General features: G+C 39.6%; 1 protein-coding gene across 1 annotated transcript in view; it reads right to left on the bottom strand.

Moving 5' to 3' along the window:
- Positions 1–12,617: 12,617 nt before the first annotated feature.
- LOC128689351 (cyanocobalamin reductase / alkylcobalamin dealkylase) overlaps positions 12,618–24,941 on the bottom strand; it is a 128,898-nt gene continuing 116,574 nt past the window's right edge. The window contains exons 6-8 of the mRNA XM_053777532.2: positions 24,641–24,799; positions 22,083–22,287; positions 12,618–12,998 (exon numbers count right to left, since the gene is read on the bottom strand). Coding sequence (XP_053633507.2) covers positions 12,886–12,998; positions 22,083–22,287; positions 24,641–24,799 — 477 coding nt within the window. The 3' untranslated portion in view covers positions 12,618–12,885. The remainder of the gene's footprint in view (positions 12,999–22,082; positions 22,288–24,640; positions 24,800–24,941) is intronic.

The raw sequence follows: 24,941 nt of genomic DNA, 5'->3' as shown, positions 1-24,941 counted from the left end.
TTGGGCACCTCTATAAAGACAATGATATTGTGTGAATGATGGTGAAAGTGCTGAATAATGATGAAAGTGCTTCTTTCTTTTTTTGGTTACCTTGCCTCATTGGGAGATGGCCAATGTGCTAAAAAAAAAAATCTTAACTATCTCTACTAAAGTGTACAGTAAGCTTTCATAACCTGCACAACTGCTAATTGCATTTTCAGTAACTTGCTATTTAAATTTTGTTTAAAATACCATGTTGCAGGTGAGAAACCGCTTAATGCAGAGAGAGTTATGTACATCACTTACGCACCTATAGCACCATCTAAAGGGTCTAAGATCAGGAAAAAAAACCTATTGTACTACAGAACAAAAGGGCTTTTGCAGAAAGATTGCAAAAGGGTTCATCTTGTTCTGGCCAGTTCCAAAAATCTAAAATCCACAAAATTCAGCAAGGAAGTTGTATCTGCTCACCATGCTGCCATCAAGGATGTCCCTTTCATACTTAGAGGGAATTATTTTTGAGGGTGTTAACATGCCTCAGCAATTTTTAATGTTAATAAGATAGGCATTTTTGGAAGAAACTGCTATCTAGAATTTATATCAGCAGGGAAGAAAAAATTTCACCTAGATTAAGGGCAGCAAACAATCATTTTAGTTCTGTGTTTGTGTGCTAATGCATCAGGTGATCTTTAAGTGCAAGTCTATGCTTACTTATTGCTTCTGGACTCCCAATGGTTTAAAAGCTAAAGACAAAAGCGCTTTATCTTATTTGGCAGTCTAATCAGATAGCATGGATGAATAAGGCCTTGTTTATTGAGAGGCTCAAATATTAACTTATTCTCTCAGGTACAATGTACCTGGACAGAAAAACTTCCATTCAAGGTTCTCATTGCTCTTGATTAAGTCCAGTAGTCATCCTAAAATCTTGCATGATATGGATTCAAATGTGAAGGGAGTGTTTTTACCATCAAACACATCTTTGATACAACCAATGGATCCATCTCAGCCCAATATCCACAGCCAACTACCTCTGCCCCATTGATATCAAGATTAATATGCATCAGTAACCAGAATTTAAGGTACAGTAAGAACACTTGCTTTACATAACCTATTAAACTATATGTATAATCAAATTATTTGACTAAACATGTAGGTTACACACACAACCTGCACATAGGAAAGAGAAGCTTATGCTGGCATTTCGGTGTAGGTTATCATTAGTTAAATCTATGTAATGTATTTTTTATGTGCCCATCACATTTTTATGTGCCCATAACATCTTTTAGGAGTGAAGAAGAGCAGGATGTGAGTGTGAGGAAGGTGCATGAGGCATTACATAGAATGAAAGGGGGTAAAGCAGCTGGAACTGACGGGATCATGACAAAAATGTTAAAAGCAGGGGGGGATATAGTGTTGGAGTGGTTGGTATTTTTGTTAAATAAATGTATGAAAGAGGGGAAGGTACCTAGGGATTGGCAGAGAGCATGCATAGTTCCTTTATATAAAGGGAAGGGGGACAAAAGAGATTGTAAAAATTATAGAGGAATTAGTTTACTGAGTATACCAGGAAAAGTGTACGGTAGGGTTATTACTGAAAGAATTGGAGGTAAGACAGAATGTAGGATGGTGGAAGAGCAAGGAGGTTTTAGAGTGAGTAGGGCAGTGTTATTCACCAATTTTTGCAAGAGAGCCACTTCGGTTAAACACATTGATTGAGAGAGCCGCAGCTACTGCAAGTTAGCGTAACTCAACTAAATTAATCCTTTCAGGGTCCGTCCCGTAGATCTACGGCTTTACGTTCAGGGTCCAAACCGTAGATCTACGCCATGAGCTCAGCTCACTCTGATAAACTGTGAGTGGTACATTTGGGCCTAGATATGAGAGAATACATCTATGTGGTATGTGTGCACCACATAAAACAGATCCTGCAACACACTGTGTATAATGAGAGAAAAAAAATGAAATCATGATTTTTCGATTAAAACAGCAACTTTGCAGTGTTTTTTCGTATGTTTTTTATAGTTGTATTTGCGATTTCTTGGTCTCATTTGATAGAATGGAAGACATATTACAGAAATAGAGATGATTTTGATTGGTTTTAGCACTGGAAATGGCTTGAAACTGAGCTCAAAGTAGCAGAAATGTTAAATTTTTGCCGATATTCAAGAGTAAACAAACGACCTCACACGTCTAATACACACCAGCTGGTGGGTCTAATATACATTCACAAATATGGTGATGATATTTATACAATTATTACAGTATTGCATAACAGTAAATCTTCTATTTTTTGGTGTGAATAAAAATTCATTATGTGAATAAAAAATCAAAATGGAATTTATTTGTAAAGCCTCAAAACATAACTAATGAACAGAGGAAATGTTAGTTTAGTGCCAGGAATACCTACATTGTTCATTCTGGACCCTATTTTGAAATTGGAATATTTTGAACTTTGTGTTAAATTGGCCAAATTAACAATTTCCGATCACTTTATTTTGTAGTTGAAACAGTTGACTTGGCGATTTCTTGTGCTCAATCGATAGAATAGAAGTAATACTAGTGAAATAGCTAAGAATTTGGTTGATTGGAATAATGTAATTGGCCTAAAATGGGAGTCAAAGTCTGCAAAATCGCCGATTCGTAAATATCGTTGACACATCAAAATTCGCGAGAGCATAATTTCGTCAATTTTCCACCAAATTTCGTACTTTTTGTTTTATTACCTTCACAAAAAGATTCTCTACGATTTCATAAGAAAAAATAAAAAATTTTTTTTTTGAAAATTCTTGGACACTGGTGCGTGACTCCAGATTTGGGCCTTGGACCCTGAAAGGGTTAAGTAGTACTGAGCTGCTAGTCACTGCAATATAGTAAACGAGAAAAATTAGACATGGTAATACTAGCCTGCATACCTTGTTATTAATAGCAAAATAAAGACCAAACTTACTTAATGCTCCTTTTCTACTGGTCGGGTCTGGGATGGCTGTTCATCACTATTGCATTTTTGTTTAGCCACAAATCGATCCATCATAACGGACACTACTTGACTGCACTTTGGTTTCAAGTAAAACTAGCCCATCGCAGCTAGCTTCCACAAGCAGCAACAGTTAAGTCGTTACTTTCATATATGTTGCCGCAGTCTCAAATATCTGTTGCCTATTTTCAAACACAAATCTCCAAGAGTAACGAAATACGTCCAGTCTCCCCCGAAAGCTTGAACTCAACTGATTCAGCGAGACCACCGACGCCTAGAGCTAGACGTGTCCCTGATCAGTTTCCCGTAGTGGACACGTATGATTTCTGTACAACTAGGGTAGGGATGTTAGAATGTTATCTCTTACTGTGACATCGTCTTCCATTTCACCTCATGAAAATATGTACATCTTACTTTAAAAATTATTTTTCTATATATATATTTTTTTTATTAATTAATTTATATATTTTTCGAGAGCCGTGAATCGAGTCATCGCGAGCCGTGCAATGAATACCACTGGGGGATGTGTAGATCAAGTGTTGACATTGAAGCATATATGTGAACAGTATTTAGATAAAGGTAGGGAAGTTTTCATTGCATTTATGGATTTAGAAAAGGCATATGATAGAGAGGATAGGGAAGCAATAGCAGATGTTGCAAGTATATGGAATAGGTAGTAAGTTACTAAATGCTGTAAAGAGTTTTTATGAGGATAGTGAGGCTCAGGTTAGGGTGTGTAGAAGAGATGGAGACTACTTCCCGGTAAAAGTAGGTCTTAGACAGGGATGCGTAATGTCACCATGGTTGTTTAATATATTTATAGATGGGGTTGTAAAAGAAGTAAATGCTAGGGTGTTCAGGAGAGGGGTGGGATTAAATTATGGGGAATCAAATACAAAATGGGAATTGACACAGTTACTTTTTGCTGATGATACTGTGCTTATGGGAGATTCTAAAGAAAAATTGCAAACGTTAGAGGACGAGTTTGGGAGTGTGTGTAAAGGTAGAAAGTTGAAAGTGAACACAGAAAAGAGTAAGGTGATGAGGGTATCAAATTGGATATCAAATTGGAGAGGAGTATGGAAGAAGTGAATGTTTTCAGATATTTGGGAGTTGACATGTCAGCAGATGGATTTATGAAGGATGAAGTTAATCATAGAATTGATGAAGGAAAAAAGGTGAGTCGTGCATTGAAGCATATGTGGAGACAAAAAAATGTTATCTATGGAGGCAAAGAAGGGAATGTATGAAAGTATAGAGGTACCAATACTCTTATATGGGTGTGAAGCTTGGGTTGTAAATGCTGCAGCGAGGAGACTGTTGGAGGCAGTGGAGATGTCCTGTCTAAGGGCAATGTGTGGTGTAAATATTATGCAGAAAATTCAGAGTGTGGAAATTAGGAGGTGTGGAGTTAATAAAAGTATTAGTCAGTGGGTTGAAGAGGGGTTGTTAAGGTGGTTTGGTCATTTAGAGAGAATGGATCAAAGTAGAATGACATGGAGAGCGTATAAATCTGTAGGGAAAGGAAGGCGGGGTAGGGGTTGTCCTCGAAAAGGTTGGAGGGAGGGGGCAAAGGTGGTTTTGTGGGCGAGGGGCTTAGACTTTCAGTAAGCATGTATGTGTGTGTTACATAGGAGTGAATGGAGACGAATGGTATTTGGGACCTGACGAGCTGTTGGAGTGTGAAGGGATTCAGGGAAACTGGTTATTTGTATATAGCCGGACTTGAGTCCTGGAAATGGGAAGTACAATGCCTGCACTTTAACCCTTTGACTGTTTCAGTTGTATATATACGTCTTACGAGCCACCGTGTTTGACGTATATACATTATACTCAAAAATTCTAGCGGCATCAAATCAAGCAGGAGAAAACTGGTAGGCCCACATGAGAGAGAATGGGTCCGTGTGGTCAGTGTGTACAATATATAAAAAAATCCTGCAGCACGCAGTGCATGAGAAAAAAAATCTGTGTTTTTTAGATTAAAACGCCAAGTTTGAGGTGTATTTTCGTATAGTTTTTATGGTTATATTCTTGTTTTCATAGTCACATTTGACAGAATGGAAAATATATTATAGAAATAGAGGTGATTTTGATTAGTTTTACTATAAAAAGGGCCTTGAAATGGAACTCAAAGTAGGGGAAATGTTTGATTTTTGCTGATGTTCAAGAGTAAACAAATGTCATTGTCTAATAAATGTTCAACTAGCCATTCTAATATGCAGTCATGAATGGGTTATGTTATTTATACAATTATTACAATATTGCAGTAGTCTGCATAACAGTAAATCTTCTATTTTTTTTGTTTGAATAAAAATTCAAAATAGAAAGCAAGAGTAATATCAGAGGGGCCTGCTGACATGACTGATGAACAAAGAAAATGTTATTTTAGAGCCAGGAATGTCTGCATTGTTCATTCTGGACCCTATTTTGAAATTGGCATTTTTAATTTGTGTGAAATTGGCCAAATTACCAATTTCTGACTTTATTGGGTAGTTGAAATCGGTAAATGGGCAGTTTCTTGTACTCAAAAGAAATGGAGTTCTAAAGAAATAGTTATGAGTTTGGTCAACTGGAGCAATGGAATTAGTCGAAAATAGGGCTCAAAGTGGGCGAAATCACAAATTCGTAAATATCGCCGTGGTCACTAATTTCGTGAGAGCGTAATTCCGTAAGTTTTCCATAAAATTTCGTACTTTTGGTGTCATTACCATCAGGAAAAGATTCTCTATCATTTCATAAGAAAAACAATTTTTTTTTCTTCAAATATTTTGCAACACCAGGAGACACTTCAGGACACTTCAGGATTTGGGGTTTTGACAGTCAAAGGGTTAAAGGAGGGGTTTGGGATTTTGGCAGTTTGGAGAGATGTTGTGTATCTTTATACATATATGCTTCTAAACTGTTGTATCCTGAGCACCTCTGCAAAAACAGTGATTATGTGTGAGTGAGGTGAGTGTGTTGAATGATGATGAAAGTATTTTCTTTTTGGGGATTTTCTTTCTTTTTTGGGTCACCCTGCCTCGGTGGGAGACGGCCGACTTGTTGAAAAATATATATATATATATATATATATATATATATATATATATATATATATATATATATATATATATATATATATATATATATATATATTTTTTATATTTATTTTTTATATATATATATATATATATATATTATATATATATATATATATATATAATATATATATATATATATATATATATATATATATATATATATATATATATATATATATATATATATTTTTTTTTTTTTTTTTTTCAACAAGTTGGCCGTCTCCCACCGAAGCAGGGTGACCCAAAAAAGAAAGAAAATCCCCAAAAAGAAAATGCTTTCATCATCATTCAACACTTTCACCACACTCACACATAATCACTGTTTTTGCAGAGGTGCTCAGAATACAACAGTTTAGAAGCATATACGTATAAAGATACACAACATATCCCTCCAAACTACCAATATCCCAAACCCCTCCTTTAAAGTGCAGGCACTGTACTTCCCATTTCCAGGACTCAAGTCCAACTATATGAAAATAACCAGTTTCCCTGAATCCCTTCACTAAATATTACCCTGCTCACACTCCAACAGATCGTCAGGTCCCAAGTACCATTCGTCTCCATTCACTCCTATCTAACACGCTCACGCAGGCTTGCTGGAAGTCCAAGCCCCTTGCCCACAAAACCTCCTTTACCCCCTCTCTCCAACCCTTTCAAGGACGACCCCTACCTCGCCTTCCTTCCCCTATAGATTTATATGCTTTCCATGTCATTCTACTTTGATCCATTCTCTCTAAATGACCAAACCACCTCAACAACCCCTCTTCTGCCCTCTGACTAATACTTTTATTAACTCCACACCTTTTCCTAATTTCCACACTCCGAATTTTCTGCATAATATTTACACCACACATTGCCCTTAGACAGGACATCTCCACTGCATCTCCTCGCTGCTGCATTTACCACCCAAGCTTCACACCCATATAAGAGTGTTGGTACTACTATACTTTCATACATTCCCTTCTTTGCCTCCATAGATAACGTTTTTTGACTCCACATATTCCTCAATGCACCACTCACCTTTTTTCCCTCATCAATTCTATGATTAACCTCATCCTTCATCAATCCATCCGCCGACACGTCAACTCCCAAGTATCTGAAAACACTTACTTCTTCCATACTCCTCCTCCCCAATTTGATATCCAATTTTTCTTTATCTAAATCATTTGATACCCTCATCACCTTACTCTTTTCTATGTTCACTTTCAACTTTCTACCTTTACACACATTCCCAAACTCATCCACTAACCTTTGCAATTTTTCTTTAGAATCTCCCATAAGCACAGTATCATCAGCAAAATGTAACTGTGTCAATTCCCATTTTGAATTTGATTCTCCATAATTTAATCCCACCCCTCTCCCGAACACCCTAGCATTTACTTCTTTTACAACGCCATCTATAAATATATTAAACAACCATGGTGACATTACACATCCCTGTCTAAGACCTACTTTTACCGGGAAGTAGTCTCCCTCTCTTCTACACACCCTAACCTGAGCCTCACTATCCTCATAAAAACTCTTTACAGCATTTAGTAACTTACCACCTATTCCATATACTTGCAACATCTGCCACATTGCTCCCTTATTCACTCTATCATATGCCTTTTCTAAATCCATAAATGCAATAAAAACTTCCCTACCTTTATCTAAATACTGTTCACATATATGCTTCAATGTAAACACTTGATCTATACATCCCCTACCCACTCTGAAACCTCCTTGCTCATCCGCAATCCTACATTCTGTCTTACCTCTAATTCTTTCAATTATAACCCTACCATACACTTTTCCTGGTATACTCAATAAACTTATTCCTCTATAATTTTTACAATCTCTTTTGTCCCCTTTCCCTTTATATAAAGGGACTATACATGCTCTCCGCCAATCCCTAGGTACCTTCCCCTCTTTCATACATTTATTAAACAAAAGTACCAACCACTCCAACACTATATCTCCCCCTGCTTTTAACATTTCTGTCATGATCCCATCAGTTCCAGCTGCTTTACCCCCTTTCATTCTACGTAATGCCCCACGTACCTCCCCCACACTTACATTCTGCTCTTCTTCACTCCTAAAAGATGGTATACCTCCCTGACCAGTGCATGAAATTACCACCTCCCTTTCTTCCTCAACAGTTAAAAGTTCCTCAAAATATTCTCGCCATCTACCTAATACCTCCCTCTCCCCATCTACTAACTCCCCTACTCTATTTTTAACTGACAAATCCATACTTTCCCTAGGCTTTCTTAACTTGTTTAACTCACTCCAAAATTTTTTCTTATTTTCATTAAAATTTCTTGACAGTGCCTCTCCCACTCTATCATCTGCTCTCCTTTTGCACTCTCTCACCACTCTCTTCACCTTTCTTTTACTCTCCATATACTCTGCTCTTCTTATAACACTTCTGCTTTGTAAAAACCTCTCGTAAGCTACCTTTTTCTCTTTTATCACACCCTTTACTTCATCATTCCACCAATCACTCCTCTTTCCACCTGCCCCCACCCTCCTATAACCACAAACTTCTGCCCCACATTCTAATACTGCATTTTTAAAACTATTCCAACTCTCTTCAACCCCCCCACTACTCATCTTTGCACTAGCCCACCTTTCTGCCAATAGTCGCTTATATCTCGCCCGAACTTCCTCCTCCCTTAGTTTATACACTTTCACCTCCCTCTTACTTGTTGTTGCCACCTTCCTCTTTTCCCATCTACCTCTTACTCTAAGAAGAGCAGAGTATATGGAGAGTAAAAGAAAGGTGAAGAGAGTGGTGAGAGAGTGCAAAAGGAGAGCAGATGAAAGAGTGGGAGAGGCACTGTCAAGAAATTTTAATGAAAATAAGAAAAAAATTTGGAGTGAGTTAAACAAGTTAAGAAAGCCTAGGGAAAGTATGGATTTGTCAGTTAAAAACAGAGTAGGGGAGTTAGTAGATGGGGAGAGGGAGGTATTAGGTAGATGGCGAGAATATTTTGAGGAACTTTTAAATGTTAAGGAAGAAAGGGAGGCGGTAATTTCATGCACTGGCCAGGGAGGTATACCATCTTTTAGGAGTGAAGAAGAGCAGAATGTAAGTGTGGTGGAGGTACGTGAGGCATTACGTAGAATGAAAGGGGGTAAAGCAGCTGGAACTGATGGGATCATGACAGAAATGTTAAAAGCAGGGGGGGATATAGTGTTGAAGTGGTTGGTACTTTTGTTTAATAAATGTATGAAAGAGGGGAAGGTACCTAGGGATTGGCGGAGAGCATGTATAGTCCCTTTATATAAAGGGAAAGGGGACAAAAGAGATTGTAAAAATTATAGAGGAATAAGTTTACTGAGTATACCAGGAAAAGTATACGGTAGGGTTATAATTGAAAGAATTAGAGGTAAGACAGAATGTAGAATTGCGGACGAGCAAGGAGGTTTCAGAGTGGGTAGGGGATGTGTAGATCAAGTGTTTACATTGAAGGATATATGTGAACAGTATTTAGATAAAGGTAGGGAAGTTTTTATTGCATTTATGGATTTAGAAAAGGCATATGATAGAGTGGATAGAGGAGCAATGTGGCAGATGTTGCAAGTATATGGAATAGGTGGTAAGTTACTAAATGCTGTAAAGAGCTTTAATGAGGATAGTGAGGCTCAGGTTAGGGTGTGTAGAAGAGAGGGAGAATACTTCCCGGTAAAAGTAGGTCTTAGACAGGGATGTGTAATGTCAAATTGAACATTAAAATGGTATAAAATACCGACAGGTTGTTAGGTAAGACACATATGTTGCATATGTGTCTTACCTAACAACCTGTCGGTATTTTATACCATTTTAATGTTCAATCTGTCAGACACTGCAACACAAGGGTATCTTGGTACAGACCTGCAATCAACTTCGACAACTTCCACTAGTGAGAGGGGCTGGGTTTGAGAGGGACCTTACCTTTCAACATCTGAGTTCTTACCTCTCCTAGTGGCCTACGTCTCACCTCCTGGCGCTATAAAAGCTCCATCCTGTCACTTCTTCTCCATATTGTTTCATACTATGGAACAATGCTCTTCTCCAGACTGAGGGACTGACCACCTCAAAACTTTAAGGGTGATGGACTGATTACATCGTCTTCAAGTATCTTCTGCTTCTATCAACTTTTCTGTACTTGACTGAAGAAGCCTACTGTGTAGGCGAAACGTTTCATAATAAAGATACCTAACTGTTGCATATGTGTCTTACCTAACAACATGTGTAATGTCACCATGGTTGTTTAATATATTTATAGATGGGGTTGTAAAAGAAGTAAATGCTAGGGTGTTCGGGAGAGGGGTGGGATTAAATTATGGGGAATCAAATTCAAAATGGGAATTGACACAGTTACTTTTTGCTGATGATACTGTGCTTATGGGAGATTCTAAAGAAAAATTGCAAAGGTTAGTGGATGAGTTTGAGAATGTGTGTAAAGGTAGAAAGTTGAAAGTGAACATAGAAAAGAGTAAGGTGATGAGGGTATCAAATGATTTAGATAAAGAAAAATTGGATATCAAATTGGGGAGGAGGAGTATGGAAGAAGTGAATGTTTTCAGATACTTGGGAGTTGACGTGTCGGCGGATGGATTTATGAAGGATGAGGTTAATCATAGAATTGATGAGGGAAAAAAGGTGAGTGGTGCGTTGAGGTATATGTGGAGTCAAAAAACGTTATCTATGGAGGCAAAGAAGGGAATGTATGAAAGTATAGTAGTACCAACACTCTTATATGGATGTGAAGCTTGGGTGGTAAATGCAGCAGCGAGGAGATGGTTGGAGGCAGTGGAGATGTCCTGTCTAAGGGCAATGTGTGGTGTAAATATTATGCAGAAAATTCGGAGTGTGGAAATTAGGAGAAGGTGTGGAGTTAATAAAAGCATTAGTCAGAGGGCAGAAGAGGGGTTGTTGAGGTGGTTTGGTCATTTAGAGAGAATGGATCAAAGTAGAATGACATGGAAAGCATATAAATCTATAGGGGAAGGAAAGAGGGGTAGGGGTCGTCCTCGAAAGGGTTGGAAAGAGGGGGTAAAGGAAGTTTTGTGGGTGAGGGGCTTGGACTTCCAGCAAGTGTGCATGAGCGTGTTAGATAGGAGTGAATGGAGACGAATGATACTTGGGACCTGACGATCTGTTGGAGTGTGAGCAGGGTAATATTTAGTGAAGGGATTCAGGGAAACCGGTTATTTTCATATAGTCGGACTTGAGTCCTGGAAATGGGAAGTACAATGCCTGCACTTTAAAGGAGGGGTTTGGGATATTGGCAGTTTGGAGGGATATGTTGTGTATCTTTATATGTACAGTGGACCCTCGAGTTTCGGTAGCATCGACTTTCATGAATCTAACTCTCGGCAAGTTTTTTCGGCAAAATTTGGCCTCGCGGTTCATGATTAGACTCATGATTCAGCGACCGTCCAGTACCCCTCCGCCCGTCACCGCGCACACAAAGCCAGTCTCCCACGCCATACACGCTCAGTGTGCCATTGTTTACCAACACATTACCATCACCCCGCGGGTTCATATGTAATAATCCATTGTTTTTTGTGATTGCAACTGCTAAATAAGTCACAATGGGCCCAAGGAAAGCTAGTGCAAGCCCTTTGGTAAAGAAAGTGAGGAACACGATCGAATTCAAGAAGGAAATCATTGAAAATTATGTGAGTGGAGTGCGCGTTACAGAGCTTGCCAGGACGTATGGCAAACCCCATTCAACCATCACTTCGATCGTGGCGAAAGGAAAGGAAATAAAGTGTGCTGTTGTTGCAAAAGGGGTATATATGCTGACAAAAAGGAGATCACAAATCCTCGAAGTGGAGAGGTTATTGTTGGTGTGGATTACCGAAAAACAGATTAAGGACATTTGTGCAAGGTGGACTGAAGTGCAAACATTTATGGACGAACTTCACCCTAACAGAGCTGTTGCAGGCCATATTGGCAACATGTACAATGACAGTGTTGTGTCCCACTTCAGACAAATCTTAAAGAAACACCAGAAACAGAGCTCTCTGGACAGATATTTTGTGTGACAGGGTTCCAGTGACTCTGGAGTTGTTCCAAGTGCCAGTGTCTTTAAAAAACAAAGAAGGGAAGTAACCCCAGATAAGGACTTCATACCTAAGTCCTAATGGAAGGAGATTCTCCTTCCAAACAATAGTGTACACCTTCCTCCTATCCCCTCCTCCCATCTTCCATCCACCCAGAAGTCTTCAGTAAAGGTAAGTGTAATGTTATTATTTTTTATATGCATGTACTTGATTTCTCATTGTTTTCAGTATGTAAATCTTTATTTAATTTGAAAAAAAAAAAAAATTATTTTAATATTTTTGGGTGTCTCTAATGGATTAATTTTATTTCCATTATTTCTTATGGGGAAAATGGTTTCGCCTTTCAGCAATTTCGACTTTTGGCCTTATTACACACAGAAAATTGCCCTCTTTAATTAAAAAAAAAAAAAAATTCCAAAATATTCGGAGTGCTGGATGAGTGAATGTTGATCTATGTTTGGACAGTTTAAGTGTTAACTGTTTTTAACAAAAATTGACGAGGAAATATTTCTTACTTATAAATCGCACCTACATCCAACACATCCATACCTTGAGTTCCTGTGCAAGGTCAACAGGCTTGTCTACTTGAAACCAAGCTGGGTCTACAAGACGAGGAGTCAAACTTGGGTACAGGGGAGGTTGAGCCATAACGTGATGTGCCAGTCAGATTCAGCAAAAAACTTCTAATTCTTCAAATATTAGTTCAAATGCTCCTCTTTCTTGAAATTGGGAGACTATAGATTTAATATCTGCACATAAGCAGATCACTATTAACCATCGAGAGGTTTACAGTACAACTGAAGGATCCCAGGCGTATTAGCTGTTGATATTTATATTAGACAGTGCCCCTAGATCCTCAGTACTCAGCTCAAAATTCAACTGGATGTTTTCCCTGATGTGTTCTTCATTAGTAGACTTGGGCAGCACACCTATTGAACAGCAAGAAATATGACAAATAAATAAATTATATATTTCCATATTTTAAAATGTAAGCAATGAATTAACTTCTGAGGTACAATTTCCTATTTATAAATAGTGAACACAACAAAACTCAAATTTTTCAATTAATTTCCATATATTAATGTCCTGATACTCTTGAAAACAAAATGTGGTGCAACAATAAAAATAAAGTTAAGACTTAAATATATTTAGTTATCTTGTATATTGCTAAACAAAGCTGAATTAACATATCAATCAGGACAGGCAGCACTAAGAAAGGACCAAGAAATATTTCACAAGTGTTGAACAGTACTTGTACACCTATCTAAACTTTTCTTAAGTGGAACTGGCAGGCAAACTATAGTTCTATACTACAGTCTCCCTACTAGCAGCCTGCACTCATGTACTCATAACTGATTTCAATCAGTGAAAGCAAACCTATCAAGAAAATACATGTGAAGTATTATAAATGATTTTTTCTTAAGTCAATGCTCTGTTCTTATATTTCTTCTCTTATCTTTTCCACCTTATTTGTACCTTCCTAATCAACAACTGAGGACATGAAAATTATCCTCATTACCTATAAATATCCATGAAATGAGGCATGGGCTGTAAATGTTACAGCTAGGAGGAGGTTGGTGGCAGTGGAGATATGTTTGAAAGCAATTTGTAGTGTGATTATGATGTAAAGAATTTGGAGAATAGGTTTTAAAAGATGTTTGGTATTACAAGAGCTATTATTCATAGAGCAGAAGAGAGGCTGTTGAGGTAGTGTGAGAGTATAGAGAACAAGATGACCAAGAGGGTGTATAAATCCAGGGTTAAAGGAAGGAAGAACGGGAAGAGGTCTTTCCTGGAAGAGTTTGAGCGAGGGAAGAACTCAATGAAGTTTTGTGTGCTAGAGGTTGAGTATCCAGAAGACTAGTGTGAGCATGTTAGTTCAAGAGTGGAGGCAAGCGGTTATTAGGGTTTGATGTGCTGTTTGAGTATAATCCTCCACTCTGATGAAGGAGTGGGGATATTGGAGTTCTAAGGGTCATTTAAATTGTGATGTCTGTGCACTTTTGGCAAGACTTTTTTTTTTTTTTGGGGGGGTCATTCTACCTTGATGGAAGATGGTTGGTGTGGTAAAAAAAAAAATGGATGCCGAGGATATCTAACCAGGAAAGAACTTAAAACAATGTTTTCAATTTGGATAAATTCCTTTAGAGAAGATGTAGGAAAGTACTAGTTGAATGGAACATTGAAGATCAGCAGAACAATCTAACTAGTCAGTGAAGCCAATACCTAAGAGTACCTTTTAAAATAGGCTACAGAAATATACGAGTGAATAGGGTTAGATATGAGAAGTACCTGTATAACATGACCCAGAAGACCTGCTGGAGTGCTCTTCTATTCTTATTTTTATGCAGAGCAGAGTACTACCTATGAAATCTCTAAAACACTACTGTTTATATTCGGTTACATTGTGATTAGAGGCAGGAAGGAGGGAGTGATAACATTTAATAAGCATTGGAACCACTGGGAAGCTTCACAGACATTTTTCTATTCAGCAATAAAAGAGTGGAATAGACTGCCTGCACATGTCAAAGCCAGTCATAGCATGAGCCAGTTCAAGAAGAGAGCCAAAATGTATCTCACGAATAAGGCTATAGAAAGGGAGTGATTTCTTCTATGAAAATAGTAACTAATTTTATTTCTCTCCTAGTATATCTTCTTTTATTGTAACTGCTTTTACACAGTTACAATACTTACCCATTTTTAACTTTTAAACATAAATAATAATATTAACAAGAATCCCAATGTAAATAAGTCACTCTGTCTGACTTTTTTTTGGCGTTATCCTAGGTTCTCTACACATCTGCTGCGATGTATGATAAACAGTGTAACTGTGTATACCTGAATAAACTTACTACTGAGAGTGGAAGTGTAGCATTAAAGCATTTAACCCCTGTACCTACAATAGTTTTCAACCCTTTCTGGGTGACATCATTTCAGGAAAGATTATTATTATTGTAATAAAAAAGAAGCGCTAAGCCACAAGGACTATACAGCGCTGCAGGGCAGGAAGGAAGCGAGGGCATCATGTGGCAAAAGGGAGATGGACGAGTAATAGGTTACGGATAACAGCGGGGCAGTGGATGGTGAAAGGGTAAAGGGCAGCAAGAGACTGAACTAGAAAGGGCTGAGGGGAGTGCAAAAGGTATCATCATCAGAGTTTGTGGAGTAAATCAGTCGTTGTCAAGAAGTCAATGAGAGAGTCAGGATTAAAGGAGGGTCCATCAGCAAGAAGGGAAGGTAAAGAGAGAGTAGTAGAACGAAGATGACGCTGGAGGTAAATTCTGCGTGCTCGTTGATAGAGATGGCAGTCTAACAGAATGTGGCTAATTGATACTGGAACTTGACACTGCTCACAGAGAGGAACAGGGTGCCTCTCCATGAGATACTCATGAGTAAGACGAGTGTGGCCAATGCGAAGGCGGGAGAGAGTGGTCTCCCAACCTCGGCACTGATGACAAGAAGACGGCCAGTAACCTATGCTCGGTTTAACAGAATGAAGTTTGTTACCGTGCAGAGTTGATCAACGTTGTTGCCAACGGGTGTGAAGGTGGGTAGCTATTGCAGCAAAATAGTCCAGAAATGGAACACCTCTATAGGAAATTGGTAGGTCATGTACTGCTGACCGCGCAGCAGTGTCTGCCCGTTCATTGCCCTGTATGTCGACATGACCAGGGACCCAACAAAAAACAATATCTTTATGCTTGGCAGAGATACGGCGTAGCCAAAGTTGGATACGGAGAACTAGGGGGTGAGACGTATCAAATTTTCGTACAGCCTGTAGAGCACTAAGGGAGTCTGAGACTACCACAAATGATGACACAGGCATAGATGCGATACGAATAAATGTTGCAAGACTGGCATACAATTCAGCAGTAAAAATGCTAGCCGAAGATAGTAAATGCCCTCGCACGACGCTGTCCGGAAACACTGCTGCGAATCCGACACCGTCTGAAGACTTAGAGCCATCTGTGTACACAGCGATGGCATGAGAATGAGAGTGGAAGTGATCAAGAAAAAGAGGGCGGGAAGCCACCGTAGGCAGTTGGGCTTTCGAGCAAGGGAGTGAGAAAGAACAGACCCGAACAGCTGGAACTTCCCAGGGGGGTAGGGAAAAGTGAGATGCTACATGAACATATAAAGATGAAAACTGAAGGGAAGACAAGAGCGTATGTAGGCGAAGAGAAAAGGGACGGAGCAAACAGGGGCGGCGAACAAATAAAGAATGTCTACAAATATCGGTGACCATTCTATAAATGGAAGGATTGTGGAGATCATGAGAGCATACATAGTAGCGAAGGCAATGGGCATCACGGCGATCAGACAAGGATGGAACATTCGCTTCTGCATAGAGGCTCTCAACAGGGGAAGAGCGAAAAGCACCAAGGCATAAACGTAATCCTTGGTGATGGATGGGGTTAAGGCTAGAGAGAGTAGCAGGAGAGGCCGCTGAATAAATCTGGTCATCATAATCGAGTTTTGATAAAACGAGGGCTGAATGTAGGCGAAGCAGAGTTCGACAATCAGCTCTCCAGGAAAGATGAGCAAGGGTTTTAAGAAGGTTTAGCCGGCTGTGACAAGTTGCCTTCAGAGAGGTAATGTGAGGTTTCCAGGATAACCTACGGTCAAAGAGAAGGCCTAGAAACCTGACTGTATCACGTTCGGGGATATGAGAGCCATAGAGATACAAAGGATGATTGGAGATGACAGAGCGTCTAGTGAAAGTAATTTGGTGAGTTTTGGTAGTGGAAAATTTAAACCCATGCGTGGTGGCCCAAGTGGAAACACGGTCGACCACATGCTGGAGAGAAACTGCAATGAGATGACAGTCAGCGCCTGCACAAGCAATAGCGAAGTCATCAACATAGAGTGATGACCAAATATTGGGTGGAAGAACAGAGGCCAAATCATTTATAGCAAGGAGAAAAAGTGTTGTGCTCAGAACACATCCCTGAGGGACACCTTCAGTTTGGACAAAGTCCGGGGAAAGCACATTATTGACTCGAACACGGAAGTGTGTCAGTTAAAAAGTTCTTAACCCTTTGAGGGTTTCGGACGTACTAGTATGTCTTACGCGCAGGGGTTTTTGACGTACTAGTACGCATAAATTCTAGCGCCGTCAAATCTCGCGGGAAAAGGCTGGTAGGCCTCCATATGAAAGAATGGGTCTATGTGGTCAGTGTGCATGGTATAAAAAAAAATCCTGCAGCACACAGTGCATAATGAGAAAAAAAAAAACTTTGACCGTTTTTTTGGAATAAAACAGCGAATTTGCACTGTATTTTTGTATGGTATTTATTGTTGTATTCTAGTTTTCTTGGTCTCATTTTATAGAATGGAAGGCATATCACAGAAATTGAGATGATTTTGACTGGTTTTACAATGAAAAATACCTTGAAATTGAGCTCAAAGTAGCAGAAATGTTCGATTTTTACCAAAGTTCAAAAGTAAACAAATCATGCCAAGCGTCCAATACACATCAACTGGTGAGTCTAATATTCTTTTGCAAGTGCACCAATATGATTTATACCATTTTTTACACTAATGCAGTAGTATGCATAACAGTAAATCTTCTATTTTTTGTGAGAATAAAAATTCAAAGTGGAAAGCAAAAGAATGTAAGAGGGGCCTTGAGACGTGACTAATGAACAGAGGAAATGTCATTTTAGTGCCAGGAATGTATTTCTTGTTTGTTCTGGACCCTATTCGGAAATTGGCATTTTTGGAAATTTGTGTGAAACTGGCAAAATTGCTAAATTCTGACCACTGTATTGGATAGTTGAAAATGGTAAATGGGTGGTTTCTTGCACTTATTCAATAGAAAAAATGTAGTTCTAGCGAAATATTCATGTTTTTTGTCGACTAGTACAGTGGAATTTGCTGAAAATGGGGCTCAAAGTGGGCAAAATCGCCGATGCGTAAACATCGCCGAGACCGCTAACTTCGCGAGAGCATAATTCCGTAAGTTTTCCATCAAATCGCATAATTTTGGTGTCATTATGATCGGGAAAAGATTCTCTATCTTTTCATAAGAAATTTTTTTTTTTTTTTTTAAATTTGGCCGACCCTGAGAACGAGTTTCTGAGAGGGCCTGTCGACCCTCAAAGGGTTAAGGAAGGATGGTAGATTGCCTCGGAGGCCTAAGGAGTGGGCTTGGGCCAAAATATTATACCTCCAAGTTGTGTCATATGCCTTCTCAAGGTCAAAAAATATGGCAATAACTGAGTGATTATTTGCAAAGGCATTACGAGCATACGTATCCAAGGGTAGTAAGGGGTCTATGGTAGAACGGCCCTTACGAAAGCCATATTGACTAGTGGAGAGACTGTTGTGTGTCTCTAAATACCACATTAAACGGTGATTTACCAGATGTTCCATCACTTTGCAAACTGCACTAGTAAGAGCGATGGGACGATAGTGGGAGGCATCATGTCCTGTAGTACCCGGCTTGTGGAAAGGGAGAACAATGGCAGATTTCCACAGCTGGGGAAGAACTCCTTGTGCCCAAATAAGATTGAAGAGGTGTAAGAGGACTACAAGGGCTGACTGATGTAAATGTTGTAACATATGAATATGAATGTCGTCAGGTCCAGCTGCCGATGAGCAGCAAGCTGAGAGCGTTGCCTTAAGTTCCTGAAGTGTAAAAGGCACATTATACTGTTCTTCTCTGAGAGAAGAAAAGTCCAAGGGTACTAACTCTCTGGCAGACTTTGAGGAAAGAAACGAGGGGCATAGATGGAGCCCCCGGGAAATATGGACCAGATGAGTGCCAATTTCAATGGCAACGTCAAGAGGGTTTGCTACATCAATACCGGTGACCCGTAGAACAGGAGCCGGGTCAGGAGAGTATTTACCACTCAATTTCCTCACTTTTTTCCAGACTGTACTCATAGAGGAAGCAGAGGTGATGGTGGAAACATAGTCTCGCCAGCAAGTGCGTTTAACATCATGGATGACACGGCGAGCGATCGCACACTTCTACTTAAAATCAAGAAGTCTCTCATTGGTTCTATTGTATCGGTACCAGCCCCATGCAGCGCGTTTGAAACGTACTGCACGAGCACAAGCAGGAGACCACCAAGGCACGCACTTCTGAGAATGCTTGCCTGAGGTTTGGGGTATAGAATGAGAAGCTGCGGTATAAACTGACATCGAGAAGATGTGTAGGAGCTCATCAATGGAGGATGAAGAAGGAACCTCACTAAAAGCAGTGAGCTGCGAGTAAAGGTCCCAATTTGCCCGATCAAATTGCCAGTGAGGGCTACGGAAAGGTGGTGAATATGAAGGAGAAGTAAGAATGATTGGAAAATGATCGCTGTCATGTAAGTCCGGTAGAATAGACCAGGTGAAGTCTAGTGCAGTGGAGGAAGAGCAGACTGATAGATCAATGCAAGAGTGAGTATGAGTACGAGGATCAAAATGGGTGGGAGTACCCGTATTTAAAACATGAAGGGGGTGAGAGGCGAGAAAAGCCTCCAACTGGATGCCACGCGAGTCACAATGAGACACCCCCCCCCCCCCCGAGGAAATGGTGGCCATTAAAATCACCAAGTAACAGAAGTGTTGGTGGTAAGGATGAAACAAGAAAGGCAAATAAATAACAAAAAAGGCACAATACCGTGACTGGAGCGATACACAAATAACCCACACATAAAAGAGAGAAGCTTACGACGACGTTTCGGTCTGACTTGGACCATTGACAAAGTCACACTAACCAGAGGTGGAGCAGGACGGCTATATATAGGCAGGAAGAGGTGGTGATAGTGGTAGTAGTAGTACAAGAATTGTATATAATACCGACAAGATGAAATTAAGACACATGCACAACACCCGGGCATCCCCATCTTGTACTACTACTACTACCACTACCACCACCTCTTCCTGCCTATATATAGCCATCCTGCTCCACCTCTGGTTAGTGAGACTTTGTCAATGGTCCAAGTCGGACCGAAACGTCGTCTTAAGTTTCTCTCTTTTATGTGCGGGTTATTTGTGTAAGAAAGGCAAAGTTTGGGATAGAAAATGGTCGAGAAGGAGAGAGATATAAAGAACATATTGTAAGCCACTTACTCAAGTGGATATGGGCTGAAGTGTAATGCAGCGAGGTATGGACAAAGAGTTGACAGTACGGAACATCATTGCGTAGAAGAAGGGCACTTTCATTAAAGGTCCCATCTGAGAAAGGATCCGAAGAATACAGAGGGGCTCTTGATCTAGGGAATTGGATCTGTGCTCCAGTTCCCTGAATTAAGCCTGAATGCCTTCCATCCCCTCATAGGCGCTGCATAATCCTACGGGTTTAGCGCTTCCCCCTTGATTATAATAATAATAATAATAATCCGAAGAATACAATAAATTATAGCCCGAGATAAGTTGGAAAACAGCCGAGTGTAATTTTGGTTCTTGTAAGCAAGCACCAACAGGGGAAAACCTGGAAAGCAACATCTGAAGCTCACCCCGATTACCCCCGAGGCCGTGGATATTCCACTGTAAATAGGCCATGATTGGCGATGAAGAAAATACCAGGAATCCATAGGGAAAGGCACCTACGGACTAGAGGGGTTAGAAAAGTCAACGTGTGGTGGCATTGAAAGACGTTCAAGCAGCGAAGGAACGGAGCGTTGCGAAGAATGGGGTTGTGAAGATGGAGGAGAGGGAAGAGAAGGAACAGGAAGTGAATCAGTGTCCATTGAAGGTTTAGTCTCTGCAATATATTCTGAAATGGCTTCAAGTGTTTCTGAATTCAAAGATGTATGGGAGACCATATTGGAGGTAGAAGGGGGAGGGTGAGTAAAGATTGGGACAGTAATGGACTGTACCAAAGTAGAGGGGGACGAAAGAGTGTAAGGGACTGGAGATGAAGTGTGGGGGGGGACAGAAGAGGCAGAAACCTGGGAGGTGGCAGAGGAGGGAGAACCTGGGGAGGGGACGGGGGTGGAAGGCATAGTACGAGGAGGAGGGTGAATCTCCACACTTGTAATAGAGCCAGAAAGAGGGAAAGAACTAGGCACAGAGACTGGAAAGGTAAAGTGTGGAGGTGGAAGAAGGGAAGGAAAGGGCAAAGAAGATTTGAGCAATGTGGATGTTTTGGACTTCTGAGAAGTAGAGGGGCGATTGGTATAAGGTGTCATACGAGGTCTTGTCGATACTGGGGCTTGTGAGGAAGGACGCGAAGATGTGAGAACAGACTGAGTTGTAGTCGGGACGTCAGAGCCAAGGACAGCAAAAGGATTAGATGCCGGAGTGGCTATGGGAGGGGTAACAACAGAGAAGGCTGCAGAAGATGGGACCCCAGAAGTGGGGGGATGTTTTGAAACACGAGAATGAGAAACATGGGGTAGTCTCCCTTGGAGGCGGAGATGAGTAACTGCCATAGCATAAGGGAGACTTTCTGCCTCTTTGAGGCAGCGGATTTCACGTTCATTTAAGTAGACCTGGCAACGGCGGGAGTACGAAGGGTGAGCTTCATTACAATTAAGGCAAGATGGAGGTTGACTGCAAGATGTATTAGAATGGTCGTCGGCACCACAGACTGGGCATTCGGCTATAGATCTGCAAAATTTCGCTGGGTGACCAAAACGCCAGCAATTTCTACACTGTTGCAGTGTAGGTATCACCTTTTTTATATATAGCTTACTAGGTAGTCTGCAGACAGGGACAGCACTAGAATTTCTGTAATGGGGAAACTTAGGGGTGGATATCTAAATGGAAAGGGTTGGGGGATGGCTAGGGTTAGTAGTAGTATTTTTTTTATTTGGGGAGCTTTGTAGGGATGCTGTGAGAATTTTGGGGAATTGAAGCCTCCCCCCCCCAGGCAATGACAGCAGGAAAAAATCTTTTATACTTAGTAAGGCTTTCTGCACTAAAATTAAACTAACCAAACTCAAAACTAGATTAAAGCTAATTATTCTGATATTGAATCATTACACATGATAAAAAGTTTTACAAAATGAAAATTAATTTTTTAACAAACTGGCAGTTTCCTAGTAAATTTCACAAGACTCGTTGATACTAACTAACACCTTGCTGTGTAGCCCAGTAAAGCAAAATTTGGGCAGGTGAACAGGAATGTTTGTTGGCCAAGCGGATCACACTTGGGTCTTGCAAAAGTGGGTTCTCCTTCACAGTAGTTCCTAGAGAGGAGTAAGCCTGAAAATGAATTCCTTGGCTTTTGCAGAATTGCTTTAACTCCTTCTGCAGATAATGTGGATGATACTCTACCTGCAATAAATGGTTTATTAATTTACACAATCCGTAATATTCTGCATGTTAAACACCAATATCAAAGAGAATTCTTTACGAGTAACATAAAAGACCTGTATTAAAAGTATTTTATTATAAGTATTTTAGCACTAAAATGTATGGTAAGACATGTGCAACATGTCTTACCATACATTACGTGTCTTACCATCCATTTAAGAGAAGTTTTACAACGTAATGTGTCGTACAGGTTTTTCTCGCTTTGTGAATTCACTTGTGTGCAATGACCATATTTCTACCACTAATTCACTACAGGCATTATAACTTTGCTGTTTTCCAATCACTCATCTTCAGCCCCATTTGTCTTTTTAACCCTTAACCCTTTGGGGGTTGCCAGGCCCTCTCAGAGACTTGTTCTCAGGGTTAAAAAAAAAAAAAAAAAAAAAAAAATCTTATGAAAAGATAGAGAATATTTTCCCGATCATAATGACACCAAAAGTATGAAATTTTATGGAAAACTTATGGAATTATGCTCTCCTGAATTTAGGGGTATCGACGATGTTTACGCATCGGCGATTTTGCCCACTTTGAGCCATATTTTCGGCCAATTCCAGTGTACTAGTCGACAAAAATCATAACTATTTCACTAGAACTCCGTTTTTTCTATCAAGTGAGTACAAGAAACCTCCCATTTACCGATTTCAACTATCCAATAAAGTGGTCAGAATTTAGCAATTTTGTCAATTTCACACAAATTTCAAAAGATGCCGATTTCCAAATAGGGTCCAGAATAAACAAGAGAGACATTCCTGGCACTAAAATAACATTTCCTCTGTTCATTAGTCACATCCCCAGGCCCCTCTTACATTTCTTTTGCTTTCCACTTTGATTTTTCATTCTCACAAAAAAAAAAAAAAAAAAAAAATAAGATTTACTGTTATGCATTAGTGTAGAAATGGTATAAATAATATCGGTGCACTTGTGAAAGAATATCAGACTCACCAGTTGACGTGTATTGGATGCTTAGCATGATTTGTTTACTTTTGAACTTTGGTAAAAATCGAACATTTCTGCTACTTTGAGCTCAATTTCAAGGTACTTTTCATTGTAAAACCAGTCAAAATCATCTCAATTTCTGTAATATCTCTTCCATTCTATAAAATGAGACCAAGAAAACTAGAATACAACAATAAATATCATACAAAAATACAGTGCAAAGTCGCTGTTTTAATCCAAAAATACGGTCAGTTTTTTTTTTTCTCATTACACACTGTGTGCTGCAGGATTTCTTTTTATACTGCGCACACTGACCACATAGACCCATTCTTTCATATGTAGGCCTACCATCTTTCTCTTGCTAGATTTGAGGGCGCTAGAATTTATGCGTACTAGTACGTCAAAAACCCTGGTGCGTAAGCCGTACTGGTACGGCCGAAACCCCCAAAGGGTTAAACTGTCCAAACGTACATCTACGTTTGCACGCGTAGCGCCCCGACCATAATTTTCTCCCTAAGAAAGAATGTAAAACAAAAAACGTAGATCTACATTTGGAGCGCTACGCGAGCAAATGTAATCTACGTTTGGACAGCTTAAGGATTAAGCATACAGCCAACTCTTTTACAGAACTCTTTTATATACTGCACTACAGCCTAACTAATTTCAGCAAAGCAGTCAATAGTTGAGCTATTCTGAGTTAAACTATGACTTCCAATAGGCATGATGTTTTTAATAAGGATTCTATTCCTGGGAACCAATTTTATATCCTAAAATTTGTTTGTAGAAGTTATTCTACTAAGGAAGAAAAATAGTTATGCAAAGGGAAAGGAAGGAGGGGGGGGGACAAGTCATGTTGGGTGTTGCCTGTACTAATCTCTTACCACCTGGCGTTTGTTGCGAGTCATATGAGAACTAGAGCTTCTGGAGAAGCTCTTACCTCACTAGTGGAACCATAATTTTAAATATTGTACTGAGAAACACTTATTTGAGAATTATTGTATTTCTTCTAATATTTCAAAACAAGGTATTAACATATTTGCTCAAACTATCACTGATAAATCAAAAGGATTGGGTTGAATATCAATTAAGCCAGCCCGTAATGCTATGCATAGTATAAGTGGCTTTGGCATGCTGCTCTTATCTGTATTTTTTGTACCTCTGTATGTGTGCTCAAATTTCTAAATAAAATAAAAAAATAAAAAATTATGAATAATTTTAGCAGGCACAGCATGTATCTACCCCATGCACCAATTGTTCACACCCACAGACCAATTTTTTTGTGCAAAGATCCCTATCAAGCATTTTTTCTAAGGATTTTTTTCTTTTTAACTACTGCATATATGCTTAGGGCATATGAGTGTAAATCCTTGTTTCTTACTTGGTTAACATGAGGCAAGACTGTAGCATGCTGAAGATCTTCAAGATGAGACACGGTATAATTGGAGACACCAATAGCACGAACTTTTCCTGACTTGTAGATCTCCTCCAGGGAAGCCCAGCTTTGGTTTCTTAGTTCTCGATTTCTTGGATCATCAGGCTGGCAAGAGAAAGAGGAACAAATAAGAGCCACGGCTCTATAGTGAGAGGGATCACAGCTGGATATAACTGATTTTCTGAAAGGACCATAGCAAAACTTCCAGTGAATGGGTAACATTCCTGCAGACCAAACACAACTGAAG

This window comes from Cherax quadricarinatus, chromosome 18 (genome assembly GCF_038502225.1).
Source record: "Cherax quadricarinatus isolate ZL_2023a chromosome 18, ASM3850222v1, whole genome shotgun sequence".
NCBI lineage: Eukaryota > Metazoa > Arthropoda > Malacostraca > Decapoda > Parastacidae > Cherax > Cherax quadricarinatus.
This window is presented reverse-complemented; position numbering and strand designations above follow the sequence as displayed.